The 25,176-nt window shown below is 63.4% G+C and overlaps 2 protein-coding genes across 3 annotated transcripts in view; one reads left to right on the plus strand and one right to left on the minus strand.

The window, feature by feature from the left end:
• Window positions 1-21,542, plus strand: part of AXIN1 (axin 1) — a 55,444-nt gene extending 33,902 nt beyond the window's left edge. Inside the window, exons 3-11 of one of the 2 annotated variants that reach the window (XM_045993147.1) lie at window positions 868-1,008; window positions 3,736-3,832; window positions 8,659-8,796; window positions 12,370-12,899; window positions 13,558-13,728; window positions 16,636-16,881; window positions 18,705-18,812; window positions 20,427-20,594; window positions 20,702-21,542. In XM_045993147.1, the coding sequence (XP_045849103.1) occupies window positions 868-1,008; window positions 3,736-3,832; window positions 8,659-8,796; window positions 12,370-12,899; window positions 13,558-13,728; window positions 16,636-16,881; window positions 18,705-18,812; window positions 20,427-20,594; window positions 20,702-20,828 (1,726 nt within the window). In that variant the 3' untranslated portion in view covers window positions 20,829-21,542. The remainder of the gene's footprint in view (window positions 1-867; window positions 1,009-3,735; window positions 3,833-8,658; window positions 8,797-12,369; window positions 12,900-13,557; window positions 13,729-16,635; window positions 16,882-18,704; window positions 18,813-20,426; window positions 20,595-20,701) is intronic. The other variant, XM_045993148.1, reaches the window with a different exon arrangement.
• A 264-nt stretch (window positions 21,543-21,806) lies between these two features.
• On the minus strand, window positions 21,807-25,139 carry PDIA2 (protein disulfide isomerase family A member 2). Its single transcript, XM_045992407.1, has 11 exons — window positions 24,842-25,139; window positions 23,996-24,202; window positions 23,798-23,931; window positions 23,580-23,717; window positions 23,390-23,506; window positions 23,184-23,309; window positions 22,918-23,115; window positions 22,705-22,825; window positions 22,442-22,623; window positions 22,049-22,147; window positions 21,807-21,926 (listed from the first exon to the last, which is right to left on the minus strand). The coding sequence occupies exons 1-11, from the start codon at window positions 25,035-25,037 to the stop codon at window positions 21,882-21,884; spliced, it is 1,563 nt and encodes a 520-aa protein (XP_045848363.1). The 5' UTR covers window positions 25,038-25,139; the 3' UTR covers window positions 21,807-21,881.
• Between the last annotated feature and the right edge of the window lie 37 nt (window positions 25,140-25,176).

The raw sequence follows: 25,176 nt of genomic DNA on the forward strand, positions 1-25,176 counted from the left end.
ATCTTGGAATGAGGAAGGCCTGCCAACCGAGATGCAAAAGAGCCTATGAAGGAAAAGATTGGTAAGCCTGGTTTTGTAGAAACGAAGACTTCCGTGTGACCAAAATCAGTCTAAACAAGTTAGAAAAGTGACATTTAGGGAGAAAGTGTATTTTATACGTGTACCTGCAAGTTAATAGTAAGTGTTTTAAGGCTTCAACAGATTCTGGGAAACTCCCGACATCCCGGTGGCAAGCGGACGAAAGGCATGAGCAGGTGACGGAGGGGGACGGGGTGTAAATGGTGCCACCCGGTCGTCTCTCGGGTGCGCAGACTGAAACCTGGCGGCACGTTCCGGCCAATCTGTGTGTGGTCCCAGAAGGGGGCCTTCTTCCAAAGGGGGAGGAAGTGACCAGCAGGCAGCGTGACACATACTGTCCCCTCCTGTCTTCGCACGTTCCGTCCCGTGACAGCTCTTGAATGCGTGCACGAGAGTCCTGGCTGCCTCGACCTGCGGTGTCCTCGCGCTCTTGGGGGACGCGTGTAGGTGGAGGACGCCGGTGACGCTGCTGCCTCTGGAGTTGGGGTTTACCCCGCAGCACGTCAGCCTGCAGAGTGCGCACGTCCCACTGTAGTTAGGTGGCGGCCTGCGCGCTCACCTGGGCGTGTGCGTAAGCGCGCAGGAAGGATCTGGAAGATGCCCAGGGCTTAAGCGAGTGGTGTGGGAAGAGCAGCGGCCAGAGGCAGGACGGAGACCCCGGCCCTCTGTGCTGTCTCTTCTGGAGGGCTTGCGCGCGCGGCTCAGGAATCGGACGTCCGGGTGACTCTCAGGAGGTGGGGGAGCGCCACGTGGTGTCGGCCGCCGCTGACCTTTGCTCCCTGTCCACAGGTGCGGGTCCTGGCGAGAGCCTGTCAACCCTTATTACGTCAGCTCCGGCTATGCGCTCGCCCCGGCCACCAGCGCCAACGACAGCGAGCAGCAGAGCCTGTCCAGTGACGCTGACAGCCTGTCCCTCACCGACAGCAGCGTGTGAGTCCCCTCCTCTCGGGCGGGTCCTGTGCTGTCCCCAGCAGGGTTCGTCTTCCTGGAGAACGTGTGGTCCCCCCCACCCCCGCCTCTGGTGCACAGACAGGCTGCGCTGCCAGGAGGATCACAAAACACCCTGAGTTTGCGGCAGCTGCTTCCCTGAGGCCAAGGCTGCTGGGACCTTCGAAACCAGGAAGACTAGTGGGGGGGGGCCGGGGGCTGAGCAGGGCCGGCGGTGGCGCCCAGGGTGCTGGCTGTGCGGGGTCCCCCTCCGTCAGTTCCCTCTGTCGCTGCTCCACACCTCGTGCCCGTGCGGACTCCGCGCGGGAGCTGGGACGACAGGAGCCGGACGGCAGCTGGTGCCGCTGGGTCTGTGCTGGCCCCAGTGCCCAGAGGACTGAGATAGCGGTGGGGGCCGCCTGTGTCCCAGAGGCCTCGGCAACTGGAGCCACCCGGGGCCTCCGCGTCCCTCACTGGTCTCAGGGGACCTTATTCTTCCATTGTTGTCTCCAGGGAAGCCTTCCCTTTGTGGGAAAGAACTCATTTCTGACACTCTGCTTTGGTTTTTGGCAAGTGGCTTTTTGGGACCCAAACGCACATCAGAAGTCCAGTGGTATAAAACTCTGTGGCCCGGCCAGCCTGCCAAGGTCATTTGGGGTCATGGCCGCCCACGAACGTCAGATTTACCCCACTTCAGTCACCTGACTGTCTCTGACAGGATGTCCCCAGCCGGGGCCGGCAGCCGGACCCCGGCGCTCTCCACCACCGTCAGGGCCGGAGGAAAGCCTTTGGCGGGACCAAAGGTGTGCGGGCCAGGTGTGAAGTGTCCCCGTACCCCGACCCCGGGACCGCAGGGACAGGAGCGGCCGATGTCAGCCGGCCGTCGGGGCGTCCGTCCCCAGCCAGCTTCTTTCTTCACATGGACGAGTAGGGTCCCACAACCCGTCTCTCCGCAGGGAACCCATCCGAACACTGTGGCCCCCTCGGTAGCCGCCCCCAGCGTGAGCTCTTCTTGGCCTGTGCCACGTGTTCTCCCCACGCTGCCTCGGGGTGTGCAGGCCCGGCCAGCTTGCACCGTTGCTGGGCCACACCAGCCAGCCCCGCGTGGCATCTGGGACCCACGTGGTGGTAACATCATGAGATGGGTCTGTCCCGATCATTTCATTCTCTCAGATGAGACGCTGACACGGTTAGCAGCGTCCTGCTGGAGCGGACTGTGGTCTTGGCTCTTGCTCCGACCCCCGCAAGCGGGTGACAGCTTGGGAGCGGGCCTTTGTAGCAGCTGGTTCTCTCGTCCCTGAAATTGGCGCTGCAGTGGAAATTAATTGGCCAGCACGTGTTTTCTTGCAAAGTCTCGTAATTTCAAGAATGGACATCCATTTGCTAAAGGAAAGAACTTAAGCTTTTAAAATAATTTTTTTTCCTGATATTCTCTTCCTTGGTTTACACCAAGACCCAGAAGTGTAGGGACAGTTAGTTTGGAACAGAAAACACCTCAGTGTACATCAGAGGCAAAGAGTAGGGGTGTGTGTTCGTCCAAATTCTGGCCCCTGGGGCAACTGCCCCAGCCTGTCAGCCGCCCAGTACGAGCAATGGCTTGGCTTGCTGCCTTCGGACGTGGGTGTCCGGGGACAGCGTCTGACCGCAGAGCTGTGTGGAATTGAGTGCCTTTCAGAACGCAGGAGAAGCAAGGAATCGGGCTCAGGAAACCCGAACAACCCCTTGGGGATGTGTCAGGGTGTTTTGGGTGTGTGACTCCCCTGTTCCTTGACACCCGAGCCCGTAAGTGCCCCTGCCGGGCTGCTGAGGTAGCCACACTGCACACCCTGCCGGGGCCCTGACAGCCGGGGAAACCGAGGCAGGAAAGGGAGACCCTGTCCCAGCCTCCTCCTCCCTCACTCTGAACCAGAGCACAGACTTTGCACCTAGACGAGGGCTCAGCGGCAGAGCATTATGAGAGGCTAGTGTGGCCTCCTGCCTGCCGACGAAGCCGCTGAGCTGGGGGGTGTGGGGCTGCCCGGGACCTGGGTCAGGACACACTGGGCACCCTGTGCTGGCCCCGTGGGACAACTACACGACACCTGCTAAAGTGAGATCAGTGTGGCGGCTGCATGTACACGCCCTCAAGTCAGGGCAGCCGGGCTCAGACACGCCCCGGGCCCCCAGCGCCCCTCCCCCGGGCCGTGCTTGGGAAGGAGGCAGGAGCCTACGTCTCCAGACGGCACCCAGGGCAGGCCGGGCAGGCCGGGCAGGCCAGGGTCCTCCGACAGCCAGACGATCTGGAGACTCCTGCCTTCCATCCGTCAGAGTCCTTCAGTGAGGAGGAGACAGGGATGCCGAGAAGCCGTCCTCTGTGGGCCTCGCGCTCTGCGGGCATCGTCACGTGCTCTGGGCTCCCGTTAGCCACTCTGCCTCCCAGGGCCGCGGGTTGGCTTGCTTGCTTCTTTCTTTCTTTCTTTTAAAGATTTTATTTCTTCATCTGACAGCGCACAGCAGGGAGCAGAGGGCGAGGGAACGGCAGGCCCCCTCCGAGCAGGGAGCCGGACGCGGGGCTCCTTCAGGGTCCCGGGATCGTGACCTGAGCCGAAGGCAGACGCTTCACCGACGCAGCCCCCCCGGCGCCCCGAATAAATAGACCTTTACAAGCAGGGGAGAGACCGCGCTGAGCCGCCAGCGGGGCGGTCTGGCTGCGCTGTGCCGTGTGCTCACGCGAGGCTCTCTCCCGCGCAGGGATGGAGTCCCGCCGTACAGGATCCGCAGGCAGTACCGCCGGGAGATGCAGGAGAGCGTCCAGGTCAACGGGCGGGTGCCTCTACCTCACATCCCCGTAAGTTCGCCGCCCAGCCGCCCCCTCCCCGTCAGCGAGGTCGAGGCTCGCCGGTCCTCCTGGACCGTGCCCGTCCCTTCTCCCCGCTCCGCCCGGCCGCTGGGGCACTGGGCGGTGGGAGTGGCCCTGGCCTGGCGTCTTGGGAGCTCGGCTCACGTCCAGGCCCGGCACGTGGTCCCGTGCGGTCCCACCCCGCAGGCTGGAGAAGGCATCGGGGCGGCTTGTAGGTCCAGTCGGCACAGTCCCTGCCGAGGGGGCAGGGAAGGCCTGACGGACCCGAGCCACCGGGCAGCCTTTGATCTTCCTGGGGAGTGAGGCACTTCTTGAGGTGGGACGGCGGCTCTGAGCCCATCACTGGCTTGATGCCGGGCCCCGCCCCTCGTGGGCCTCCTGAGTGCAGCATGGTGACACATAGCGATCCCAGTCCCGAGTCACTGTGAACACTTTCTGTGGAGCTGCCCCTGCGTCCCTTTTTAGGGTGCAGACAGTAAGGCGGCTGGGTGTCCTAACTGGGCACCGCAGGCCGGGCCTTCTGTCCCCACCAGCAGAGCTCCCGCATGGGTGAGGGGACGGGAGCTTCCCTCACTCTGGCCCACGGGGTGAGTGGCAGGCACTTCCCGGGGAAGAGAAGGGAAGCTTGCGGCGCCTCCAGCCCCGGGGACGCCTGCGAGCACCTCTCGGCAGTTTCCGTGCAGGGTCCGCGCATACCGTCCGTGGTCAGGGTTCCTCGGCTGGGGTCTCTAATTTCCAGACGAGACAAGTGATGGCTGGTGGTGGAGAGGGAGGGAGGTGGGCGCCCTCCTCCTTCTGAGGCAAGGGTGGGCCAGCGTTTGTCACCTCCCAGCCCACCCTTGGCGCGGCCGATTTGGTCTCAACCAGGCACAGACACAGGGTCTGCTTGGGGAGGAGAGGGAGATGCCACGGGGAGCGCGTGTGCGCGTGTGCGCTCGCCTGTGCGCGGCTGCGGGGGGCCTCTCTGGGCTCCCTCCCAGGGAGCAGGTCCCGCCTGCGTGTCTCAGCTCTGCTCCGTGGACACCGCAACTCAGAACGGGGTCTGGGCAGGGACGCAGAGGGGGTAACCCACATCCTCGAAGAGGGTGAGCGGACACGGGGCCACGTGGAGGCGCTGCCCCGGCCCCAGGGCCCAACTGGAGCGTCCGGCGTCATGGCGCTGTGAGACGGACAAGGGCCCTGTGCTGAGGGCCAGGGCCCTGACGTCCTCCCACGCGGTCCCTCACGAGTATTTGCTCTCAGTGGAAAGAAGCCGCTTCTTGATGGGATGGACGGATGCTGCCCGTGCGGACAGTGAGGAGGGCCTCGCTCCCCCCCAGGGGCCTCGTGCCGGGATGGCGCCAGGACACAGCGCAAGTTGAGGGCCACCGTGCACGAGAGCCGGCTTCAGATTTCCGGACGTCACAGGGTCCCGAACGCTCAGGGGAGACGGGCGCAGAGAAGCAGCCCTGCCGAGCACCGCAGGCCGCAGTGGGGAGGAAGAGAAGCAGCGTGGGGCCCGCATGGCCTTGGGGGTCTGGGGTGCCTGTGGCAGAAGGCCCCTGGGGGGGACACCTGCCGTCAGGTTCCCGGCAGCGGCACGTCCAGCGGGCGCTGGGCAGTAGCTCTCGCGTCGCTCTCGCGGCACCCCTGGCGGCTCCTCTCTCGCGCTTTCCCGCGCTCGAGGTTGACGTATTTCAGAGAGAGGAGGAGAGGGTTGCGCGTGCTGACCCCGATTGACCCTCTGTGAGCAAGGGGCTCGACCCCAGACCCCAGGGACCTGAGCGGATGGCAGGTGCTTAACAGACTGAGCCACCCTGGCCCCCCTCAAAATGAACAATTCTTAACTCAACAAATTAAACAGTATTCGACAAAACCAGGAGAGAAAGTGGGTGAGCCGGATACAGACCTGGAACGACTTCTCAGAACACAGCATGGAGAGAATCCGGAAGGGTCAGGAGCAAGAGGTGTCCTTCGGGGAAGGTTCCAGAGTCGAAAATGAGGAACCTTCATGTTCTGGAAGGTCCTATCTGAGCCAGCGTAAAGATAGAGCTGAGACAGTCAGTGGCGTGGCAGCGAGAGCCTGGCCTTGCCGTGTGGTGTGGACGGTGCTATGGCCTCAGAGCCTGACTTCTCAGTCGCCCGACCCCTATGGCGCCGCTGAGAACGTCCGCGTGGGCCTGGCCCTCAGTGACCCCTCGGGGAAAGTAGGAGGTCCTGTGTGTTCCTGAGAGAAGCAGGTGACCTCTGAATGCGGGTCGTGTCCCGGGGAAGATTCAGTGAGCCCCGCCGTCCACGCTGTTCGCACACTCACGGGAGCAAACCGTGGCTGGAGCGGACGGGGCCCGGCCAGGCGGTCGGCGCACACGGGGAGCCAGGCATCAGCGGCCCCCTCACCTGCCGGGGCTTTGTTTCTGGTCCCCTGTGAGGGCCAGCTCCTGACTGGGGGGCTTACCTGCAGCGTGGGGGGTTCTTGGCCTCGGGGGGTCCCTGGCCGCCATGGCTTCTTTGGGCCTAGCCGGGGAGCCTGGCCAGGGTGCGGTTGGGCAGGACTCGAGCCTTGCTTGGCGGAGCTGGCCCCTGTGGTGGGCACCGCACATGGGAGCCCTGGAGATGGCCTGAGCCCCACCCGGCCCCGTGGGCTTAGGGCAGACGGCAGCGTGTTGTTTGGTGACAGAGGTTTGGCATTTTGGTGACGGGTAGAGTGCACGGCATCGGGCCTGTCCTCGTGGACGCCTGTGGACCTCGTGCACCTTGTGGACTCCTGTGGAAGCTGATCTGGATATGCCCCGTCCACTGGAATCAGGAAGCCAGGAGGGGGAGCTCTCCGCATTCCAGCGTCAGGAATCGTCTATGCGGACGCCCCAGGAGCCGCAGCCCAGGGAAAGGCCCTTAGTTACGCGGAGGATTGTGCCCTGCGTCGCCTACCCCATCCGCCAGCCCCGCACCTCCGTGAGGAGAAGCCGCCGTCACCAGCACGCTTGCTTCTGTCCCACAGACTTCCGTGCCCAGCAGCCCCCCCCACCGCCTCCCCCTTCTCCGTAAAATGACATCTTTCCCTTTGCTCGTGGGAGTTGTCAACAGCGTTTGCCATAGACTGCTTGTCCTCAGTTGCCGTTCTTCGCTTTTCTGGACAAATAACTAACTTTTTTCTGATAAAATAATTAACTTTTATTTGTGGGGTAACATTTCTTACCGAAGAAACCAGCAAACAGCGGTCCGCATCTTTGCAGAGGTGGCGGCTGCCGTGATTGGGGCGTGTCTCCCATGGCGGTGACACCGGTCTGCCCCAGGAGCACGTCCTGTCGTGGCCGGAGTGCAGCCGAGACACGCGCGGCCTGCAGCTGCCCCTCATGCGTTACTGCGCTGCGTGCCTGGCGGGGGCTCCTGGGCCGGGCGGGGGGCTGTGTGTCAGGGAGCCCCTGGCGTGAGCTGTCTGCTCCTCACAGCTGAGGGGGGCCGTTTGCATGCCCCAGAGTTCCCCCAGTTTTAATGCCCACAGCCTTCTCCCGTGTGTTGTTTTCCGCAGCTGGAAGGGTCCGTGTACAGATCTGCTGGTGTCACTTCGGCAGTTTGCTCCTTTCAGAAGCACGATCGTGCAGCCTAGAGGCTCTTTTCCAGAGCACGCGGGCTTGGGGTGTGCCTCTGCTGGGCCGAGCCTACCACGTGCATGTGGTTCGGTCTCGTCAGGACTTTCCACTCTGCCTGTGGCCTGCGTGTGGCATCATGCGGTGTCAGGACCGCAAAGCTCTTGCCGTCTGGCCTTCAGCCCTCAGTCCCGCGTGGGTCCCGGCACTCCCCGGCTGACTCCACTGGCCTCTGGGCTCTGTCTGAATGTCCTGTCTGGAAGGTTCCTTCAGGGCCTCAGCCTCTTGGCCGTCCCCACTGCCTGGGCTTTTCTGGGAACACCTGCCCCTTCCTCCTCTTGGGTCTGGCCTCCAGGACAAACGACTGCCCGGTGTTAGGTACCGTCCGGTCGAGGACGTGCATGTGTGTGTCTGTGCATGCACACCTGTGTGCACGTGTGTGCCTGTTGTCCGTGTCTGTGAGCGGGAATGACAGTAACTGGCAGATAGCTCCACTTGGGAAGTCTGGGTGAGGGCTGGACAGGAGTCCTTTGTGCTGTTCTTCTGACGTTTTTGAACGTGGAATTACAGCAAAGTGAAGTGCACTCCGAAAACGTGGCCTGGCGTATTCCTGTGAACTGCGTTCCGGAGCCGTCTCCTCTGAACAGGCCCTCCCGTCCCCCCGGATGTTTTCCTGTACTGAGTTCTGTGTCTCCCACCCTCACGGCAGACCCGCGTCCGAAGCCTGGTCTGCCGCGCCTGCCGTGTGGGATCGTCTGCGAGCTGTCTCCGTGGGGGACTCCCGGGCCCAGCCCCTGCCTCTTACGGGGTCTTTGCAGCTCTCCCTTCGCCCTTCTTAGGCCTCGCAGGGGATTGGCCTGGCCCCTCGTGTTAGAGGCGCTTCTTGGGGGTAGGCTGGGGGGGCCGAGGTAAAGGGCGCACCTGGGCTTAGGACACTAAAACTCCGGCCTGCTGGGGCCCTGCCAGCCGCTGCCCGAGTGACCTGACCCGGCTCCCGCCTGCTCCCCACCTCTGTTCTCTGCTCCTGGAGCACCGTTGCCGGAGCTCTGTTCCACCTCGCCGGTCGGTGCCGGGTGGAGGGCAGCTCTGGTCCAGCAAGGAGAGGGGCAAGCGAGGAGGTTGCCACCAGTGAAAGTGCAGGTTTCGTAACCTGTTTCTCGTCACCCACGAAGAGCGCGGGTGCGTCTTGGCGTGGCGGGCAGCGGCTCAGAGCGGCCCGCGGCTGGCTAATGTGTTGTCTCCTTGCAGCGCACTTACCGAATGCCAAAGGAAATCCGTGTGGAGCCCCAGAAGTTCGCCGCAGAGCTCATCCACCGCCTGGAGGCCGTCCAGCGGACACGGGAGGCTGAGGAGAAGCTGGAGGAACGGCTGAGACGCGTCCGGATGGTGAGTGGGCCTCCTGAGAAGGCCACAGCACGTCCCCATTTCCGAACGATCCCGGGACGACTGGTAGGGTTGAGGACAGCTTCAGGCCTCCAAGGAGCTCCCTCCAGGGTCTCCCACCGTGCTGGCTTCTGACGTGCTCTGACCCTGTCCCTGTGTCTACCTGCTCTCCTGCGACACCTGCCTGTCTGAGGCCCCCACCGCGCCCGCCCAGCCCTCCCTGGCTCCTGGGAGGAGGTGCTCGTTGTGGGGGAGGCAAGGCCTGGAGCGACCCGTAGGTGCTCAGCAGCAGCATCTTGGCCCTGTGGCTGGGGTCCCCAGTCTATCCTCTTACCGGAAGAGAGTTGGCTCAGAGGCTCTGCATGCCTGTGGCCCTGCAGGTTCCCGGGAAGCGGGGCGCCTGGGTGGCTCAGTGGGTTAAGTCTCTGCCTTCAGCTTGGGTCAGGATCTCAGGGTCCTGGGACCGAGCCCCGCATCGGGTTCTCTGCTCAGCGGGGAGCCTGCTTCTCCCTCTCTCTGCCTGCCTCTCCGCCTACTTGTGATCTCTCTCTCTCTGTGTCAAATAAATAAAATCTTTAAAAATAAAAAGGTTCCCGGGAGGCCCCTTAGAGATCACTGGGCTGTGGGTGCCCAGCGCGCTTTCTCGCAGCCAAGTGGTTGTCCCCTCTTCTCCGGGGTGTCCCCGGCAGGCCCAGGGCAGTTGTATCTGGATCCAGCAGGAGCCTGGCTCCCAGAGGGCAACACCTGCCCCAGGGACTGCGTGGGGCTCCGCGATGTCACAGGACACGTTCAGACCAACAGCCCCTAGTGTTTCTGACATCTTGATTCCGAAACTAATGGGCAGACACGTGGCCTTGGCTCAGGTGTGTGGCTCCATGCAGGGCCCGCAGTAGCCTCTGGCCTGGGGTGCCGGGCTTGCCTGCTGCAGCCATGTTGTCCCCACGGGCACGCCTTGGTCCTCGGTCCTTGGGCTGCCCCCGGCCGTCTCTTCTGTCCTGTGTGATTCGGCACACAAACCCGGGAGAAGATGAGATGAAATTACCTGCGTCCAGGGAATCCACACAGACAGGAGATGCCCTGTCTTGTATGATCTTGTAGCCTACATAGACGGGCCGTGAATTAGGTTTTTTTTTTTGTTTTTTTTTTTTTTAAAGATTTATTTATTTATTTGACAGACAGAGATCACAAGTAGGCAGAGAGGCAGGCAGAGAGAGAGGAGGAAACAGGCTCCCCGCGGAGCAGAGAGCCCGATGCGGGGCTCGATCCCAGGACCCTGAGATCATGACCTGAGCCGAAGGCAGCGGCTTAATCCACTGAGCCACCCAGGCGCCCCGTGAATTAGGTTTTTTTAAGAACTTTTTTTTTTCTTTTTTAAGATTTATTTAACAGAGACAGAGATCACAAGTAGGCAGAGAGGCAGGCAGAGAGAGGAGGAATCAGGCTTCCTGCTGAGCAGAGAGCCCGATGTGAGACTCGATTCCAGGACCCTGAGATCATGACCCAAGCCGAAGGCAGAGGCTTAACCCACTGAGCCACCCAGGTGCCCTTTTAAGAACATTTTAAAATAACTTGTTTTTATTGGGGCACCTGAGTGGCTCAGTCAGTTAAGCGTCTGCCTTAGTTTCAGCTCAGGTCATGGTCCCAGAGTCATGGATCAAGCCCCGCGTCAGGCTTTGCCGTCCGTGGGGTCTGCGTCAAGACTCTGCCTCCTCTTCCCACTGCACGCGCCTGCTCGCTGTCTCTCAAATTAATTAATACGTCTTGGAAAAAATAACTTATTTTTCTGTAAAATTTGGAAAATGAGAGCAAAGAAGAGGGGCGCCTGGGTGGCTCAGTCCTTAAGCCTCTGCCTTCGGCTCAGGTCATGATCTCAGGGTCCTGGGATGGAGCCCCGCATCGGGCTCCCCGCTCCACGGAGTCTGCTTCTCCCTCTCCCTCCGTCTGCTGCTCTGCCTACTCGTGCTGTCTGTCTCTCTGTCCAATAAATTAAAAAAAAAAAAAAAAAAAACCATTACCCAGGTAATCAGTTAAGCCTATAACATTTCAAAACCCTAAGGTGGATTTCCTCCATATGCAGAGCCACCGAGATGGCGTTGGCCGGTCCCCGCCCCCTGGGGATGGAGAGAGTCCCCCTTCTTCACTGCTCCATTTGGGGTCACTTCCAGTGCCCTGGGGAGGGCAAGGCAGAGGAGTCAATACGGGGACATGGAGTGGGGCGAGGGAGCCCAGGGTCCCAGTCTGTGCCCGTCAGGGGCACACTCACCGTCCACCTGTCCGCGTGCCCGTCCGTCTGTCCTCCGTGCCACCTCTGCCCCGGCAGGACTGACGCGTTTGCTGCTGACTGCTGGGGCTGGCAACGTGTAGGTGCTCTCCCGTTAAGTGAGAAGTCTTGGGAAGGTTTTGAGATTGGGTTAGAGCAGAGTGCAGGGGTTCCTACCTCGCTCTTTGGTTTATTACCAGATTTAGTCAGCATTATCCTGGTTTGCACTATTGAGTGAGACAAGAAAGTCAGCGTGAGCTGTGTCCTTGGGAATTAGACTGGTCAGATGTGTTCACGGATGTGGTTCTGTGGACTGTCAGATAAACGAGGGCCAGCCTCGTTCACTGGGAGGATTCACCAAGAAACACAGCAAGGGGCGCCTGGGTGGCTCAGTGGATTAAGCCGCTGCCTTCGGCTCAGGTCATGATCTCGGGGTCCTGGGATCGAGCCCCGCATCGGGCTCTCTGCTCCGCAGGGAGCCTGCTTCCCTTCCTCTCTCTCTGCCTGCCTCTCTGCCTACTTGTGATCTCTCTCTGTCAAATGAATAAATAAAATCTTTAAAAAAAAAAAAAAAAAAAAAAGAAACACACAGCAAGACGAGAGCGCCTCTGCACGAGGGTAGAATTCTCTTGAAAGCGCAGCTGAAGATCCAGCAGTAACGCGGAGGAGCAGGGGCGGCGACTCAGCCACAGCCGCGTGCAGCTCTTGGTCTTGGGGTTGTGGGCTCGAGCCCCACACTGGGGGTAGAGATGACTTAAATAAATAAGATTTTTTATGGGGCGCCTGGGTGGCTCAGTGGGTTAAAGCCTCTGCCTTCGGCTCAGGTCATGGTCTCGGGGTCCTGGGATCGAGCCCCGCATCAGGCTCTCTGCTCAGCGGGGAGCCTGCTTCCTCCTCTCTCTCTCTGCCTGCCTCTCTGCCTACTTGTGATCTCTGCCTGTCAAATAAATAAATAAGATCTTTAAAAAATTTTTTTAAATAAATAAAGATTTTTTTAAAAATCAAGGAATTGGAGAATCACCTGAAAAGGTAAAAATACCTTTATTGAGAAAGGTGAAGGAGAACTCCTTGTGGGGGTTTGTCCGTGGGCAGGACATAGGCTGGCGTGGGACTCCTGGTGGCCACGTGCACGTGTGCCTGAGTGCTTGTGGCTGGGTGGGGGCGGGGAGCCCTTGCCTGGTCCTCAAGTCAAGCCAGCGTGCGATGCCTCACCCGATCCCCAGGACAGAGCCGCCAGGCTAACTTCTTTGTGACCCCAGGTGGGAGGTTCTCGACATGGGCCGTGCCAGGAGCTGACTCGGGGGCTTGTCCTGCAGGAGGAAGAAGGCGAGGATGGGGACATGCCCTCCGGCCCCCTGGGGGCCAGTCATAAGCTGCCTTTGGCCCCCGCCTGGCACCACTTCCCGCCCCGCTACGCAGATGTGGGCTGCATGGGGCTCCGGGACGCGCACGAGGAGAACCCGGAGAGCATCCTGGACGAGCACGTGCAGCGGGTCATGAGGACGCCTGGCTGTCAGTCACCGGGGCCTGGCCACCGCTCCCCTGACAGCGCGCATGTGCCCAAGATCGTGGGTGTGCTGGGGGGCGTGCCCTCTGGGCACGGGAAGCACGCGCCCAAGTCAGGGGCGAAGCTGGACGCGGCTGGCCCGCACCTGCACCGGCACGGCCACCACCACAGCCACCACGGCACGGCCAGGCCCAAGGAGCAGGCTGATGCTGAGGCTGCCCGCCGGGCACAGGGCAGCTTCCCATGGAGCCAAGAGGTGCACAGCCACGCGGCCAAGCCTCGCAGCCACTTGGAGAGCGTGGGCGCCGCCCCCAATGCCAGTGACAGCCTGGCCTACAGGTGAGTGTCAGGCAGCCTGAGCCTTGCTTTGGGATCGGGGCTGTGGTTCCTTGTCTCTGAGCCCGTGTCCATAAGGGCCACGTGTGTCTCCCCAGGGATGAAGGTCACACAGTGAGAAGCTTCATCTCCTGTGGGCTCTGTCCTGGTTTTTGAGGCCAGAGTTCCCCTTTAAAAGTCACCCAGCCAGGGCCGGTGCCTGTGGGGCTCAGCCGGTGGGGCGTGTGACTCTCGGCTTTGGCTCAGGGTCGTGAGATCGAGGCCTGCGTCCGGCCACTCCACTTACAGGCAGGCTGCTCCTCTCCACCCTCTTGCTTTGCCTCTGCCCTTCCCGCACGTGTACGAGCACACGCCAGCGCGCTCTCAGGCCTTCAGAAAAATAGTTTAAAAGATCGAGGTTGTCCGAGCGCCGTCAGCTGGAGAGTGTGGCCGTCGACCTCACAGGCAGCTTAGCTTCAGAAGCACCTGCGTCAGAGGGAAGCGTCTGGGCCCTGGGGCTGCCGCCAGCAGGCGGGGGAAGGACAGGCGCTAGGCCTCCCAGCTGGTGCCGTCTGGACACTTTGCTCCGCAGAGCCCCGACAGCCCCCCGGCACCGGGGCGCGACTGCCCGGAGTCGGGCCGGGCCACGTTGGCAGGTGACCCCCAGTTCTTGCTCTTGCAGTGGGAAGGCCGGCGCTGCCCCCAGAAGAAGTGCCAAGAAGGCCGAGTCGGGGAAGAGCGTGGGCACGGAGGCGCCAGGCCCGTCGGAAGACACGGAGAAGAACCAGAAGATTATGCAGTGGATCATTGAGGGGGAGAAGGAGATCAGCAGGCACCGCAAGGCTGGCCACGGGTAAGGGGCGCGCCGCGTCCAGGACGTGGGCACGGGGGTGTGGAACCAGCCCGAGGAGCCCCCAGCCCGCGGCTGCCCGCACCCCTGAAGCAGTGCCTGGCTGCCCGCTGTCTTCTCCCGTGGCACGTACAGCAGGAGCAAGGTGTCTGGGCCTGTGAGCTCACAGATGCCCCCCGCCCCCCATTGTGTCCTGGGCACTGGTGTCCCGCCCACGGGTGACATCAGTCTGCGGTCAGCATGCTCTGTCTGAGCTCCTCTTGCTGCCCCCCACCCCCGCCCAGGAGGGGGCCCTGCTCTCACAGGGAGGTTCTCACGAGGCTATTTCTGGGGTGGCGACGCTCCACGTGACCGCGACCTCAGTGACTGGGGGAGTTAGGCCGGTGCCTGCCCGTCACTCCAGACAGAGGCCGCAGGGTTGGCAGCGGGCTGTCCCCCCAGCCCTCGGCCGTCTGCAGCCCTCGGAGCTCCATCGTGGCCGCCGCAGAGCCAGAGGCTGCTCTGGTTGGTGTGGAGCCGGCCTCTGGACGAGCCGTTGCTGCCCCTTGTGGGCCCCCCCGTTGTGCGGAGACCGTGGGGGACCGGGGCTGGCTGGAGACATGTACCATCTCTCGCAGGGCAGCTGTCTGGGCCCTGGGCTGGTGGGATCTGCTGGCGGTGGGCAGGCGCTGCTTCCTCCGGCTCAGGCTTTCCTGATGCTGCTCCGTTTTGGACGTGGTCGGGGAGGGCGGAGTGTGTGCGGCCGGTGGGGGGGTTCGGGTGGACACCGGTCCTGCCCCTCCTGCGTGGTCAGCCGAGGGGGCACTGCCCCCCTCTGGGGCCCCGTGTCTGATCTCCACGTGGCCCTGGGGACAAGCACAACCCCAGAACTGGTTCTGGCAGACGGTTCTCTCCGGAGCCCCTCTCTCCTTCTGGTGGGGGTGGGGGTGGACTGTCGGGTTCTCTGGATTTCTTCCGTTGTTGGGTTTTCACAGGAATGGCCCTGTGCTTGCTGTCGGGACATGAGGGCGTTTCAGTGTCCCCATGAGTTCCTGCTGGCCTCCCGAGAGCTAGGGGGCCCCGTGCCTCTGCCTTTGCTGTTCTTATATGGGGGCGTGGGACAGGGAGACGGAGGGCCTGGTGGGGCCTGGCGGGGCCCGCAGATGGGAGGCAGAGTGGGGGTGGGGAGCTGAGAGGTGGGGGAGGGGAGACGGGTTGGCCGGGATGGGTGGAGAGCCGAGGGGCTCTGGGGAGATGGGAGAGGGTGGGCTTGGGGAGGAAGTCCGGGAGGGGAGGTTGGGTACAGAGCCGGGCAGGGGGACGTGGGGGTTGGGACCCAGGGAGGAGGTGTCCTCGTGGCTGGCCTTGAGCCCATTCCCCCGGGGGTGTCTTGCCTTGGGCAGTTCTGGGGTCCTGAGGGCACTGAGTCTGCCCACTGCCCAGGGGGCCCTCTTCCTGGGATTTCCTCCTGGCACGAAATCCCCCTTCCCGAGGGCTGCAGCCACAGCTGAGAGAGGCTGACGTTTTCCTGGAACTCACTCGGGCTAACAAGAGCCCAGGTGCGCCAGCGCGTGGAGGGATCGGGAGGAGCTACAGGTTCAGAGACGGGCCGGTCGTGTGCCAGGACCCTGGGAGCAGGCATTTCTGCGTCATGATGTTTCGAATTGTTTATATTTTTCTCTGCGTTTTCTGTATATTTCAGGTTTTTCACAAAGAACGCTTATTTTGATGTTAAAATGTTTTTTAAAATAGTAAAAACTTTTTTTTAAAGGAAGTCTGTGTAGCATGCGGTTTGTTTCAGTGAAGTGATTAAAAGTGGGTTGCAGAGGGGCACCTGGGTTGTGAGAGTGAGCATGTCGTCGGTGGGGCATTTGCCGAAGGTTTTTTCTGCTCTGCCCTGTCTCAAATAAGTATTTTTTATTTCTTATTTTTTTTAAAGATTTTGTTTATTTATTTGACAGAGACACAGCAAGCGAGGGAACACAAGCGGGGGGAGTGGGAGAGGGAGAAGCAGGCTTCCCGCCGAGCCGGGAGCCTGATACGGGGCTCGATCTCAGGACTCTAGAATCATGACCTGAGCTGAAGGCAGACACCCAACAACTGAGCCGCCCAGGCACCCCTCAAATAAGTACTTTTCTAAAAAAGTACGAAAGAGAGGCACCTGGGTAGCTCAGTGGGTCAAGCCTCTGCCTTCAGCTCAGGTCATGATCTCAGGGTTCTGGGATCAAGCCCCGCATCGGGCTCTCTGCTCAGCGAGGAGCCTGTTTCCCTCTCTCTGCCTGCCTGTGATCTCTGTCAAATAAATAATTAATAAAGTCTTTAAAAAAATAAAAATTACAGAAGAATGCGGTGCCTGGGTAGCTCAGTTGGTTAAGCATCTGCCCTCAGTTCAGGTCACAATCCTGCATCAGGCTCCTTGCTCAGCAGGGAGTCTGCTTCTCCCTCTGACCCTCCCGCCTCTCATGCTCTCTCTCTCTCTCTCTCATTCTCTCCCTCCCAAATAAACAAATAAATAAACAAAATCTAGGGGCACCTGGGCAGCTCAGTGGGTTAAGCCTCTCCCTTCGGTTCCAGTCATGATCCTGGGGTCCTGGGATCGAGTCCTGCATTAGGCTCTCTGCTCAGTGGGGAGCCTGCTTCCTCCTCTCTGTCTGTGCCTGCCTCTCTGCCTACTTGTGATTTCTCTCTCTCTCTCTCTGTGTCAAATGAATAAATACGGTATTTTTAAAAAATAAATAAGTAAAATCTCAAGATTACAAAGAAGCGTGTCACAAAGGAACATGTGTATCGGGCACGGGGGGAGGTTGTGGACTGTTGCCTAATAGCCAGGGTCAATGCCAAGCTTGTTCTCCCCGGGTCCTGTCCCAATTCCTGGCACCCACACTGGCCGGCTGTCACTTGCTACCACGCCTTGTCCTCTTGCTCCCAAAGGTCTTCTGGTGCCAAGAAGCAGCAGGCGCACGAGAGCTCTAGGCCCTTGTCTGTGGAGCGTCCTGGGGCCGTGCACCCTTGGGTCAGCGCTCAGCTGCGGAACTCCGTCCAGCCCTCCCACCTCTTCATTCAAGACCCCACCATGCCACCCAACCCGGCCCCCAACCCTCTGACCCAGCTGGAGGAGGCCCGCCGGCGTCTGGAGGAGGAAGAGAAGAGAGCCAGCAAGTTACCCTCCAAGCAGAGGTATGCGGGGTTGGGGGGAGCAGGCCACACCCTGAGCCGGGGCCGCTCCGGGTACCGTGGCTTGGCTTTGGGGCTGAGGCTTCCGTGGCCCGAGAGCCCCACAGAGAGCTGCGCTGGCCGCCCACTGGCCGTCCTGCTTGCTTCTTGCCACTGAGAGCCACCCAGGGCACGGCAAGTGGCCCTGCTTTGTGACCAGGGTCTGGGAGGGCATGTGGTCATTACATTGTCCTTCTAGGGACGGAGGAGGATCCCTCTGTCTGCTGGGAGTGCGCTCGTCCGCTCAGTGCCCGTGGCACGTGGGACCGCTAGGGGTTACCATCAGGTCCCCCCGCTGCTGTGCGGGCTGAGCTCAGAGTGGGGTGCTGGGGGATCCTGGCTGCCTCTGCTAGCAGACCCTGGCAGGGGCCATATCGTCTGCAGGCGGGACAGTTAGCCTTGCTGAAGTACATGCTGATGTGACAGGCTTCTCCTGGAGGGACCCCCAAGCACCAGAGTCCCCCTTGTTGGGGACCAGAGAGGCCTGACCCGCGGCTCACGCAGCCTCATACAAGCCCAGGGAGCACCCCTTGGTGATAACAGGCCTTCTCTGCAGGCCTGAGGGTCGTCGTTTCCCTGCCTTTCCAGCTGGGCCTTGAGGTCACTTTCTCCACGTGGATCAGGGTATCTGGGGGGGGCATGGTCACACAGTGGCCCTGTTCTCCTTCGACGTTGCCGGCGCCCCTTGTCCCGTCTGTGATCACCGGTCAACCTTCCGGGGCCTCACTGTGTGTGGGGCTCTCCAGCTCTGGGGAGGCTGGCGTCCGTGGTGGTCTCACTGGGCAGAGCCCTGAGTGTGTGCCCTGGCGGTGGAGCGTAACCACGCTGATGGCCCCGTGTCTCACACCCTGTCATCCTGTCCCCATAGAACCAGAGAGCCAGCCTGGCGCCAGATGCCTGGGATGGTGCGGGGGATGCCTCTTGTCCGCTGGGGCCTGTGACCTGGAGGCAGACGGGGTGGCAGGGGGTCATCTGGGAAGGGGCTGGGGGGCGTGTTCGTGGGATGTCCTCTCTCTGCGCAGATGCTCTGCGGGGCTGCGCGGGACCCTTGTCCCCGGCATACTCTGGGGCAGCCGGGCTCGTGTCTCCTCTTGCCACCAGCACCCGGCGGGCCGCGTGTGCCCTTGCTGGCCAGACACTGCGCAGCTATACGAGCCTCTTGGGGATGTATGTTTCGGGCTGTGAGCCTCCTGTCGGGGTGCCGGACGGTGGTTGGCGTCCGTAGGCCTTTCGTAAACAGCCACAGACACAAGTGAAGAGGCAGCAGTGCGGGTGCTGGGCCCTCCCCAGGCTCGCCGCGGGGACCCCCCGGGCTGACGGAAGATGCGTCTGGGAGGGCGGACAGCCGTGCGGAGAGCTGCTGCCACGCGGCTGGCTCCGGGATAGGCCTCCCCGCTGCTCGGGACGGAGCGGCGTCAGGGCACGGATGGGGAAGAGCCATGTGGAGCGGAGGAGGCCAGGGCAGGCCCTCCCGGAAGACCCTTCCTGGTGTGGATGAAGCGACAAGACGCTGGCGCCCCGATGGGTGCTTCCCGAGCGGGGTCCCGGGAGCTGCATCGCGCAGTGAGGAACCTCAGAGATCCAGACGAACTCCAGCGGCCTCTGCCTCCCGACCAACCCCGGAGCAGCCCTTGACCGTCCCGTCCGTGGTTTGGTGTCTGTCCGCTCACACAGTAGGAGCCTTGTTTGGTGGTGATGGACCCTCGTGGGGGCCCCGCTGTCCCCTCGGAGCCTTGGCAGAGGCCCCCGCCCAGGACCTGCGGCTCACTGACGTGGTTGTTCCCTAGGTATGTGCAGGAGGTCATCCAGCGGGGGCGCTCCTGCGTCAGGCCAGCGTGCACACCCGTGCTGAGCGTGGTGCCGGCCGTGTCGGACTTGGAGCTCTCCGAGACAGAGTACGTGCGCCCCCGCGCGGGTCCCGCTTACCCAGGTGCCCGCGGTGGAGCCGCTGCTCCCGGCACAGGGTCTGGGGCGCCGCACTGGAAGAGACGGGGCTGGGCTCAAGCTTCCTGTCCCCGTCAGAGGAGACGCGGGCCGTACTCGCGGGACATGCGGCCAGCGGGCCAGAGAGGAAGTTCTGCTGTTCCTCCTCGCCCTGGCCCGTGCCCCCCACCCGCCTTCACTTCCCTGAGCTTCCTCGCCAGCCCGGGGGCACGCTGCCGTGTGCTGGGCCTCGTTTCCCCTGGCTCGGCCGTGTGAAAGCGCCTGCCCGGGTGGCCGGGGTGTGTCGGGGGGCCGTGCGCACGCCAGGCCTTGCTCTGTTCTCGCGTGGCATGTGGGAGTGCGTTGAGCAGGGCGGGTGCTGGGGACCCCCTGTAGGCGGTGCCGGCTGCCCGATCCCTGAGTCTCTGCTCAGGGGAGAGCAGAAAGGGGGTCCCGTCCAGTCGAATGCGTGGGTGACTCGGCCTCCCCACCAGGTCACTCCTTGAGGGTGGTCTCTGGAGAAGCAGGGACCCTGTCTCCTTTCTGTGGAGAATGGAGCCCCAGAGGACCCCTCACCCCGCAGCATGAGGCTGTAGGACCGAGGGAAGGAGAGTGGGCACCCAGGAGCCTGGCTTGAGCAGTGGATGGCCACTTAGCCCGAGTCACTGTCAGCCATGTGCCCAGCAGCAGCTGGGAGAGGGAGGGTTCCCAGGGAGAGATGAGCCAGTCGTGAGCTCCCCGCCAGCAGGGGCCAGGGGCTGTGTCTGAGCATATCTGGGCAGCTCTGGAGCGGTCAGTCCCAGGGACGAGAGCTGCTGGACAACCGCACGGCGCTGCCTGTGGTCTCAGACACAGAGCCACGGCTCAGGACCCATCAGGATGTGTGGTCCTGGGCAGCACGGTGCTGGGCTCGTGCCCTTCTTTGCGTGTCGGGCTGGGCTCTGCCCCTGCCCTCCAGACGAGCTCCCTGCCACGGGGCAGGTCCGTTTCATCCGTGCCCGGGGCTGCTCCTCGTCCAGCCTCCACCGGGAGACATTCCCGCAGTCGCATGGCTCTAGCCCTTCCCTGGGCCACAGGGAGTGTGGCCCAGCCTCGAGCTGGGGGCTGCGTTGGTTCCAGTGGCCTGGGTGTCTTAGGAAACCAGGTGCTGGGATGCACTGCAGGTTCCGGCCCCGAGAAGCTTGCTCCCCGTGTTCCTGGGGTCTGGGTAGGGGGTGCCGCTCCCCCAGCCAGCTCGGACCACAGGGAGGCCTGAGGCCATGTGGTGGGTGCAGGAGGGGGGTGGGCAAACGGAGGCGCTGCTGGATGGGGGCAGGGGGCAGGCGGGGGAGGGCTGAGCTGGTGTCCTTGCTGTGGGTCTGAGAGCACGGGGGGCTGGCGCAGGACTGGACCCTCGGGCCGGGACACCATGTGGAGTGAGGTTCCCGGAGGGCTGGCCCTGGCCCAGGCAAGGGGGTGTCCGAGGATGACGAGCCCCCCCCGCCAGTCCTCATCCTGTGCTTCCTGGAGGGCCTGTGGCCCTTTGGGGTGTGCCCTGTGGGACCCTGAGCCCAGCAGTCACCAGTGCGCCTCGCCTCTGCCTCCAGGACGAAGTCCCAGAGGAAGGCGGGCAGTGGGAGTGCGCAGCCGTGCGACAGCATCGTGGTGGCTTACTACTTCTGCGGAGAGCCCATCCCCTACAGGACCCTGGTGCGGGGCCGCGCCGTCACCCTGGGCCAGTTCAAGGAGCTGCTCACCAAGAAAGGCAACTACAGGTGAGGGCCCCGTGTGTGTCCCGTGCTCACTGTGACCCCCGGCAGCTGGGCGGCCTGCGGTGCACATGGGGTTGGGGGCCTCATCCCCGCTCACCCCTGTCCTGCAGATACTACTTCAAGAAAGTGAGCGATGAGTTTGACTGTGGCGTGGTGTTTGAGGAGGTTCGGGAAGACGACGCCGTGCTGCCTGTGTTTGAGGAAAAGGTCATCGGCAAGGTGGAGAAGGTGGACTGACTGGTCAGTCCGGCCTCGGCGCCGGCTTGGGCCCGCGTCAGGCAGGGACCGGGCATCACGGTGCGCGTCCGAGGGTTGTGCCGTGTCGTGTGCTTCCGGTGTGTGCAGACGCACCGCCGCGGTCAAAGGCCAGGTGCTGCCCGCCCTGCAGCTGGCCTGGGTCCCTCCGAGCGGCCCCGCAGGCCTCCATCCTGCAGCTGACGAGGAGGGGACCCCGTCCACTGCTCAGTGATCCTTGGAGCGGCCGGCTGAGCAGGGAGCCCGCCACGGGGCGGCCTGGAGTGCCCTCTCCAGCGGCGCCTGCTGCTCACTGCTCCTCGCTCTGGCGCTCGCACCGCAGGCTCTGCTCCCCACTCTGGGACTGGTCCGACACACCCTACCCCGGCCCAGCCTAGGCCTGGGGTGCCAGGGCCCCCGCGGGGGCCTCTGTCAACTGTACATGTCACCGAGTGCCTTCAACACAGCTTGTCTCTTGCCTGCCACTGTGTGGATCCGGCGACGGAGCCCCGTAGCGCTCGCCCTCCACCCTCGTGTCCAGGGCGCCGGCTCAGCGGGTCCCGGGCCCCTCCCCTCTAAGGGCCCCTGTAAATATGTACATTTCTCAGGCCAGGGCCAGTGGGGGGCTGCCCCAGCCCATTTTTCATGCGCTGACTTGTACAATTATCTTTTCAAAGGTACTTGGATAATTATGAATAAAATCATTTTTGAACCTTCTCTGGCAGGAGTGCACCTGTCTTCTTGCCGTCCTCGGCCAGCTTCACACCAGGCCTCTGGGGGTCGAGAGTGTGTGTGGGAGGGGGGTGTCTTTTGGAGCATGGGGACGGAGCTCTGGAGAGGGCTGGGTTCCCAGACCCCGATCTGTGTCAGGGATCCAACCGGAACCGCGAGGCCCGGCTCCAGATGGGATCGGCCCCAGGAGGCTAACTGGGCAAGCCCAAGGCCCGGCAGCCCGGCGTGCACAGGAACCACACACACAGTCTGAGACCAGAGCTCTTTATTCTCTGCCCGGCTCCCAGGGCTCTGCTCTGGGGGCTCGACGGCACTGTGGGTCGGCTACAGCTCCTCTTTGGGCGCCGAGCTGGCGTTGGGTGCTGTCTCCTGCAAGGGGTCACAGAGGCCCAGCTGGAGCTTCATCCCTGGCTCGCCCCTGCCCCTGGCCACCGCAGGGCCCCATGCCGGCCTGGTGCAGAGAAGGGTAGCCCTGGGGCAGAGGCACCCACCGGCTCGGGGGCTGTGGGCTCCTCGGCAGGCAGCTGGCCCCCGTTGTCCAGGAACTTGGAGAAGGTGTCCAGATCCCTAGTGCTTTTGTATTCAATCACCTAAGGAGGGACACAGGGTTCTGGAGAAAACACCCACCTTGTCCTACCCTGGCAGGTGACATCACCCCCATCCCCGGAGCTCCACCCTCAAGCGAGGCCCCACCCCCAAGCCCAAGGCCTGCCCAGGCCCGCCCCAAACATCCATCATCGGGCCCCGCCCGCCCGAGGCTCCGCCCTCCGGGGCCCCGCCCACCCGAGGCCCTGCCGCGGGAGGCCCCGCCTCATGTCTGGTTTCCCCCCCCCAGGACTGCGCACACCAAGCTCCAGACCCGGGAAGATGGGGTCTGGCCTCACCTTCCGACCCGGCCCCGCTGGGAAGTACTTGAGGGTAGGGAAGCCGTGCACAGGGAAAGCCTCCAGCTCATTGGCTGTGGCGTCCAGCTCCGCAATGATGATGTCCTCGTGGTCCTTGTACTTCTCGGCCAGGGCCTCCCAGGCCGCGGCCATTTCCTTGCAGTGGCTGCACCACGGGGCGTCTAAGGCAGCGGTTTGTTGGCGCAGCCGGCAGGGCCCCGCCACCCCCCACCTGCCCACCACCCATTGCCTTCTACACTCACAAAACTTGATAAACACATTCTTGGTTTCATCGAAAGCCACCTGCTCAAAATTCTTGCCCACGAGGGTCTTGACCGGCCGCTGATCCCAGTCAGGGGGGAGCTCCTGGCTCAGGAGATAGGGCTGGGGGGAAGCGGGCCGGGTGCTCCACTGGGGTCTCTCCCGCCAGCCGGTGCTCCCAGCCCTGCTCCCCGGGCGGCCGCTCAGCAGCCCACCTTGACCTGGCCGCCGAGGACTGCGTCGCAGAAGGCGGTGACAGAGGCCGCGGTGACCGGCCCGCCGGCCGCAGGCGCATACTTCTTGGTGGTCTCCATGTTGATGAAGCGCAGAGTGGGGGTCTCCTCGGCCTTCAGACCGAAGTACTGCAGCACGTGGTCATTGCCGGCGCCCACGTCCACCACCACGAACAGCACCTGCCGACAGGGAGTCTGTGCGGGGCAGCCCCCCCGCCCTAGCCCCTGCCCCCCGGCCCAGCCAGTACCTGTCCCCGGAACGGGGGCGCTGCCTCCCCAAAGCCCGCCAGGAGCTCCCGGTGCGCGGCCAGCGTGCGGTTGACGAACAGCAGCAGGTGGTTGAGGACCCTGGCTGCGAAGATCTTGGGTGACGTCTGTGGGGGCAGGCTGAGCTCACGGGGCTGGCTCTCACGGCCGCGCCCCCGCCCGGCTCCGGCTCCCACCGCCCACTTGCCTGGCTGTTGAACTCCGTGACCAGGCGCAGGCTGTGCACCAGGACGAACCGCGACAGGTCCCCCAGGTCCAGGCCCAGCTCTTCGTCCACCGGGAAGTCGGCCCGACCTTCATCAAACTGGACAGCACCGGCCAGGTCAGCAGGAACCACAGCCCCGACCCCCAACACCCGCCCTGGCCCCGTGCTGCACCTTCTTGAAAAGAACCACAGTGTCCCTGGTGAGGCCGAACTTCTGAAAGAGCTCTGGCTGGTCCGTAAGGCCGAAGGTCATGTCCAGGGCGTCCTGGGCCAGGGCCAGGAAGGTGGCCACGTCCTCGTCTTGTAGGTCCTGAGGAGCCCAAGCCTGTGAGGTCGGCTGGCAGCGCGGGCCCCGCTCCTGCGGCCCAGACCCCAGGGGTAGCCGCTCACCTGGAAGAAGCCGACGACCACAACATCCCGGCTGCCTATCAGGGTCTGGGTGCCCTCCTCGTCCTCCAGCCGGGTGGCACTGGGCCCCAGCCGCCGCCTCAGCCACTCGGCGATGCCGTCGGCCTCTCGGGGGCCTGCGAAGCGTCCGCTCAGCCCTGGCCCAGCCCAGCCCGCCCCACCGGCGCCCGCCGCCCGTACCTGTGTACTCCTCCGGGTGTGTGCGGTTCCCGTCCCGGAAGAACTTGAGCGTGGGGTACTCCGTCACGGCGAACTCCTGGCTCAGCTCCGTCTCGGCGGTCCCGTCCACCTTGGCCAGTCTGGCCTTGGCGGACTCCGCCGCCAGCACGGCAGCTGCCTTGCTGTACTCAGGGGCCAGGGCCTTGCAGTGCCCACACCATGGGGCATCTGGGGGAGAGGGTCATGAGTGTCCCCGTCCCCGCCGGTGCCGGCCTCAGCCCCTCTGCTCCCGCCCAGCCAGAGCCGGGAGGGTTCCCGTCCACACAGCTCCCTCCTGCAGGGGCCCGTCTGAGCCTCCACACCAGAGCCGGGCTCCTCAAGGTGCCAGGCCAGGGGCGCCATGGCCAGCTCCATCTCGACAGCCCGTCGGAGGAAAGCCCTGCAGCTGCCGCTCCCGCACCCTGAGGCCCGCACCCTGGCCACCTGTCGGCTCGTGGACGCCTGCTACCTGGGAATGGCTGGCCCACGTGGAGAAGCGCGTGAGCATCTACCGAAAAGCAAGCAAGACCAGGATGCTCTCTGGCCCGGGCAGAGTCTGCAGCTCAAGGGACCTCCCTGCACCTGCACCTCCTCCCGGTCCCACCCTCCCCCGCTCCAGCTGGACCCCCTCCCCCGCTCCAGCTGGACCCCCTCCCCCAGCCCAGCTCCATCCCAGGCCTTGCTTCCCATGCCCTTGGGTGGAGCTCCAGGAGCACCGTGGGGGCTGAGGGCTCCCTGGGGAAGCCTCTTGTGGGTCCACAGGGTGGGGAGCCGAATACCCTGGGCGGCCCCGGAGTGTCCCCCAGCCCACGGGCCAGGTGCACTCACAGAACTGCACCAACAGGGCGCGGTGCTTCCGCAGGGCCAGGCCCAGGGTGCGCTGGCTCAGCACCAAGATCCCATCCTCCTCGGGGACCTCCTCCTCGGGGGGCTCTTCCTCAGCGCCCCCCGGCCCCGGGCCCTGTCCCCGCAGGCCGGAGGCCGCAAGCAGCAGCAGCAGCGCGAGCAGGAGCTGGCCGTCCATGGCAGTGCCGGGCCCACGAGGCAGGGGGCAGATAAGGGGGCCGGGGGCCAAGCCGCAGCTGCCACGTGGCACCCAGTCCCAGTCCTGGGAAGATAAGGCCACAAGGCTCCCCCCATCCCGCCCCCAGGGGAGGGGAGGC

Source organism: Meles meles, chromosome 21 (genome assembly GCF_922984935.1).
Source record: "Meles meles chromosome 21, mMelMel3.1 paternal haplotype, whole genome shotgun sequence".
In the NCBI taxonomy this organism is placed as follows: Eukaryota; Metazoa; Chordata; class Mammalia; order Carnivora; family Mustelidae; genus Meles; species Meles meles.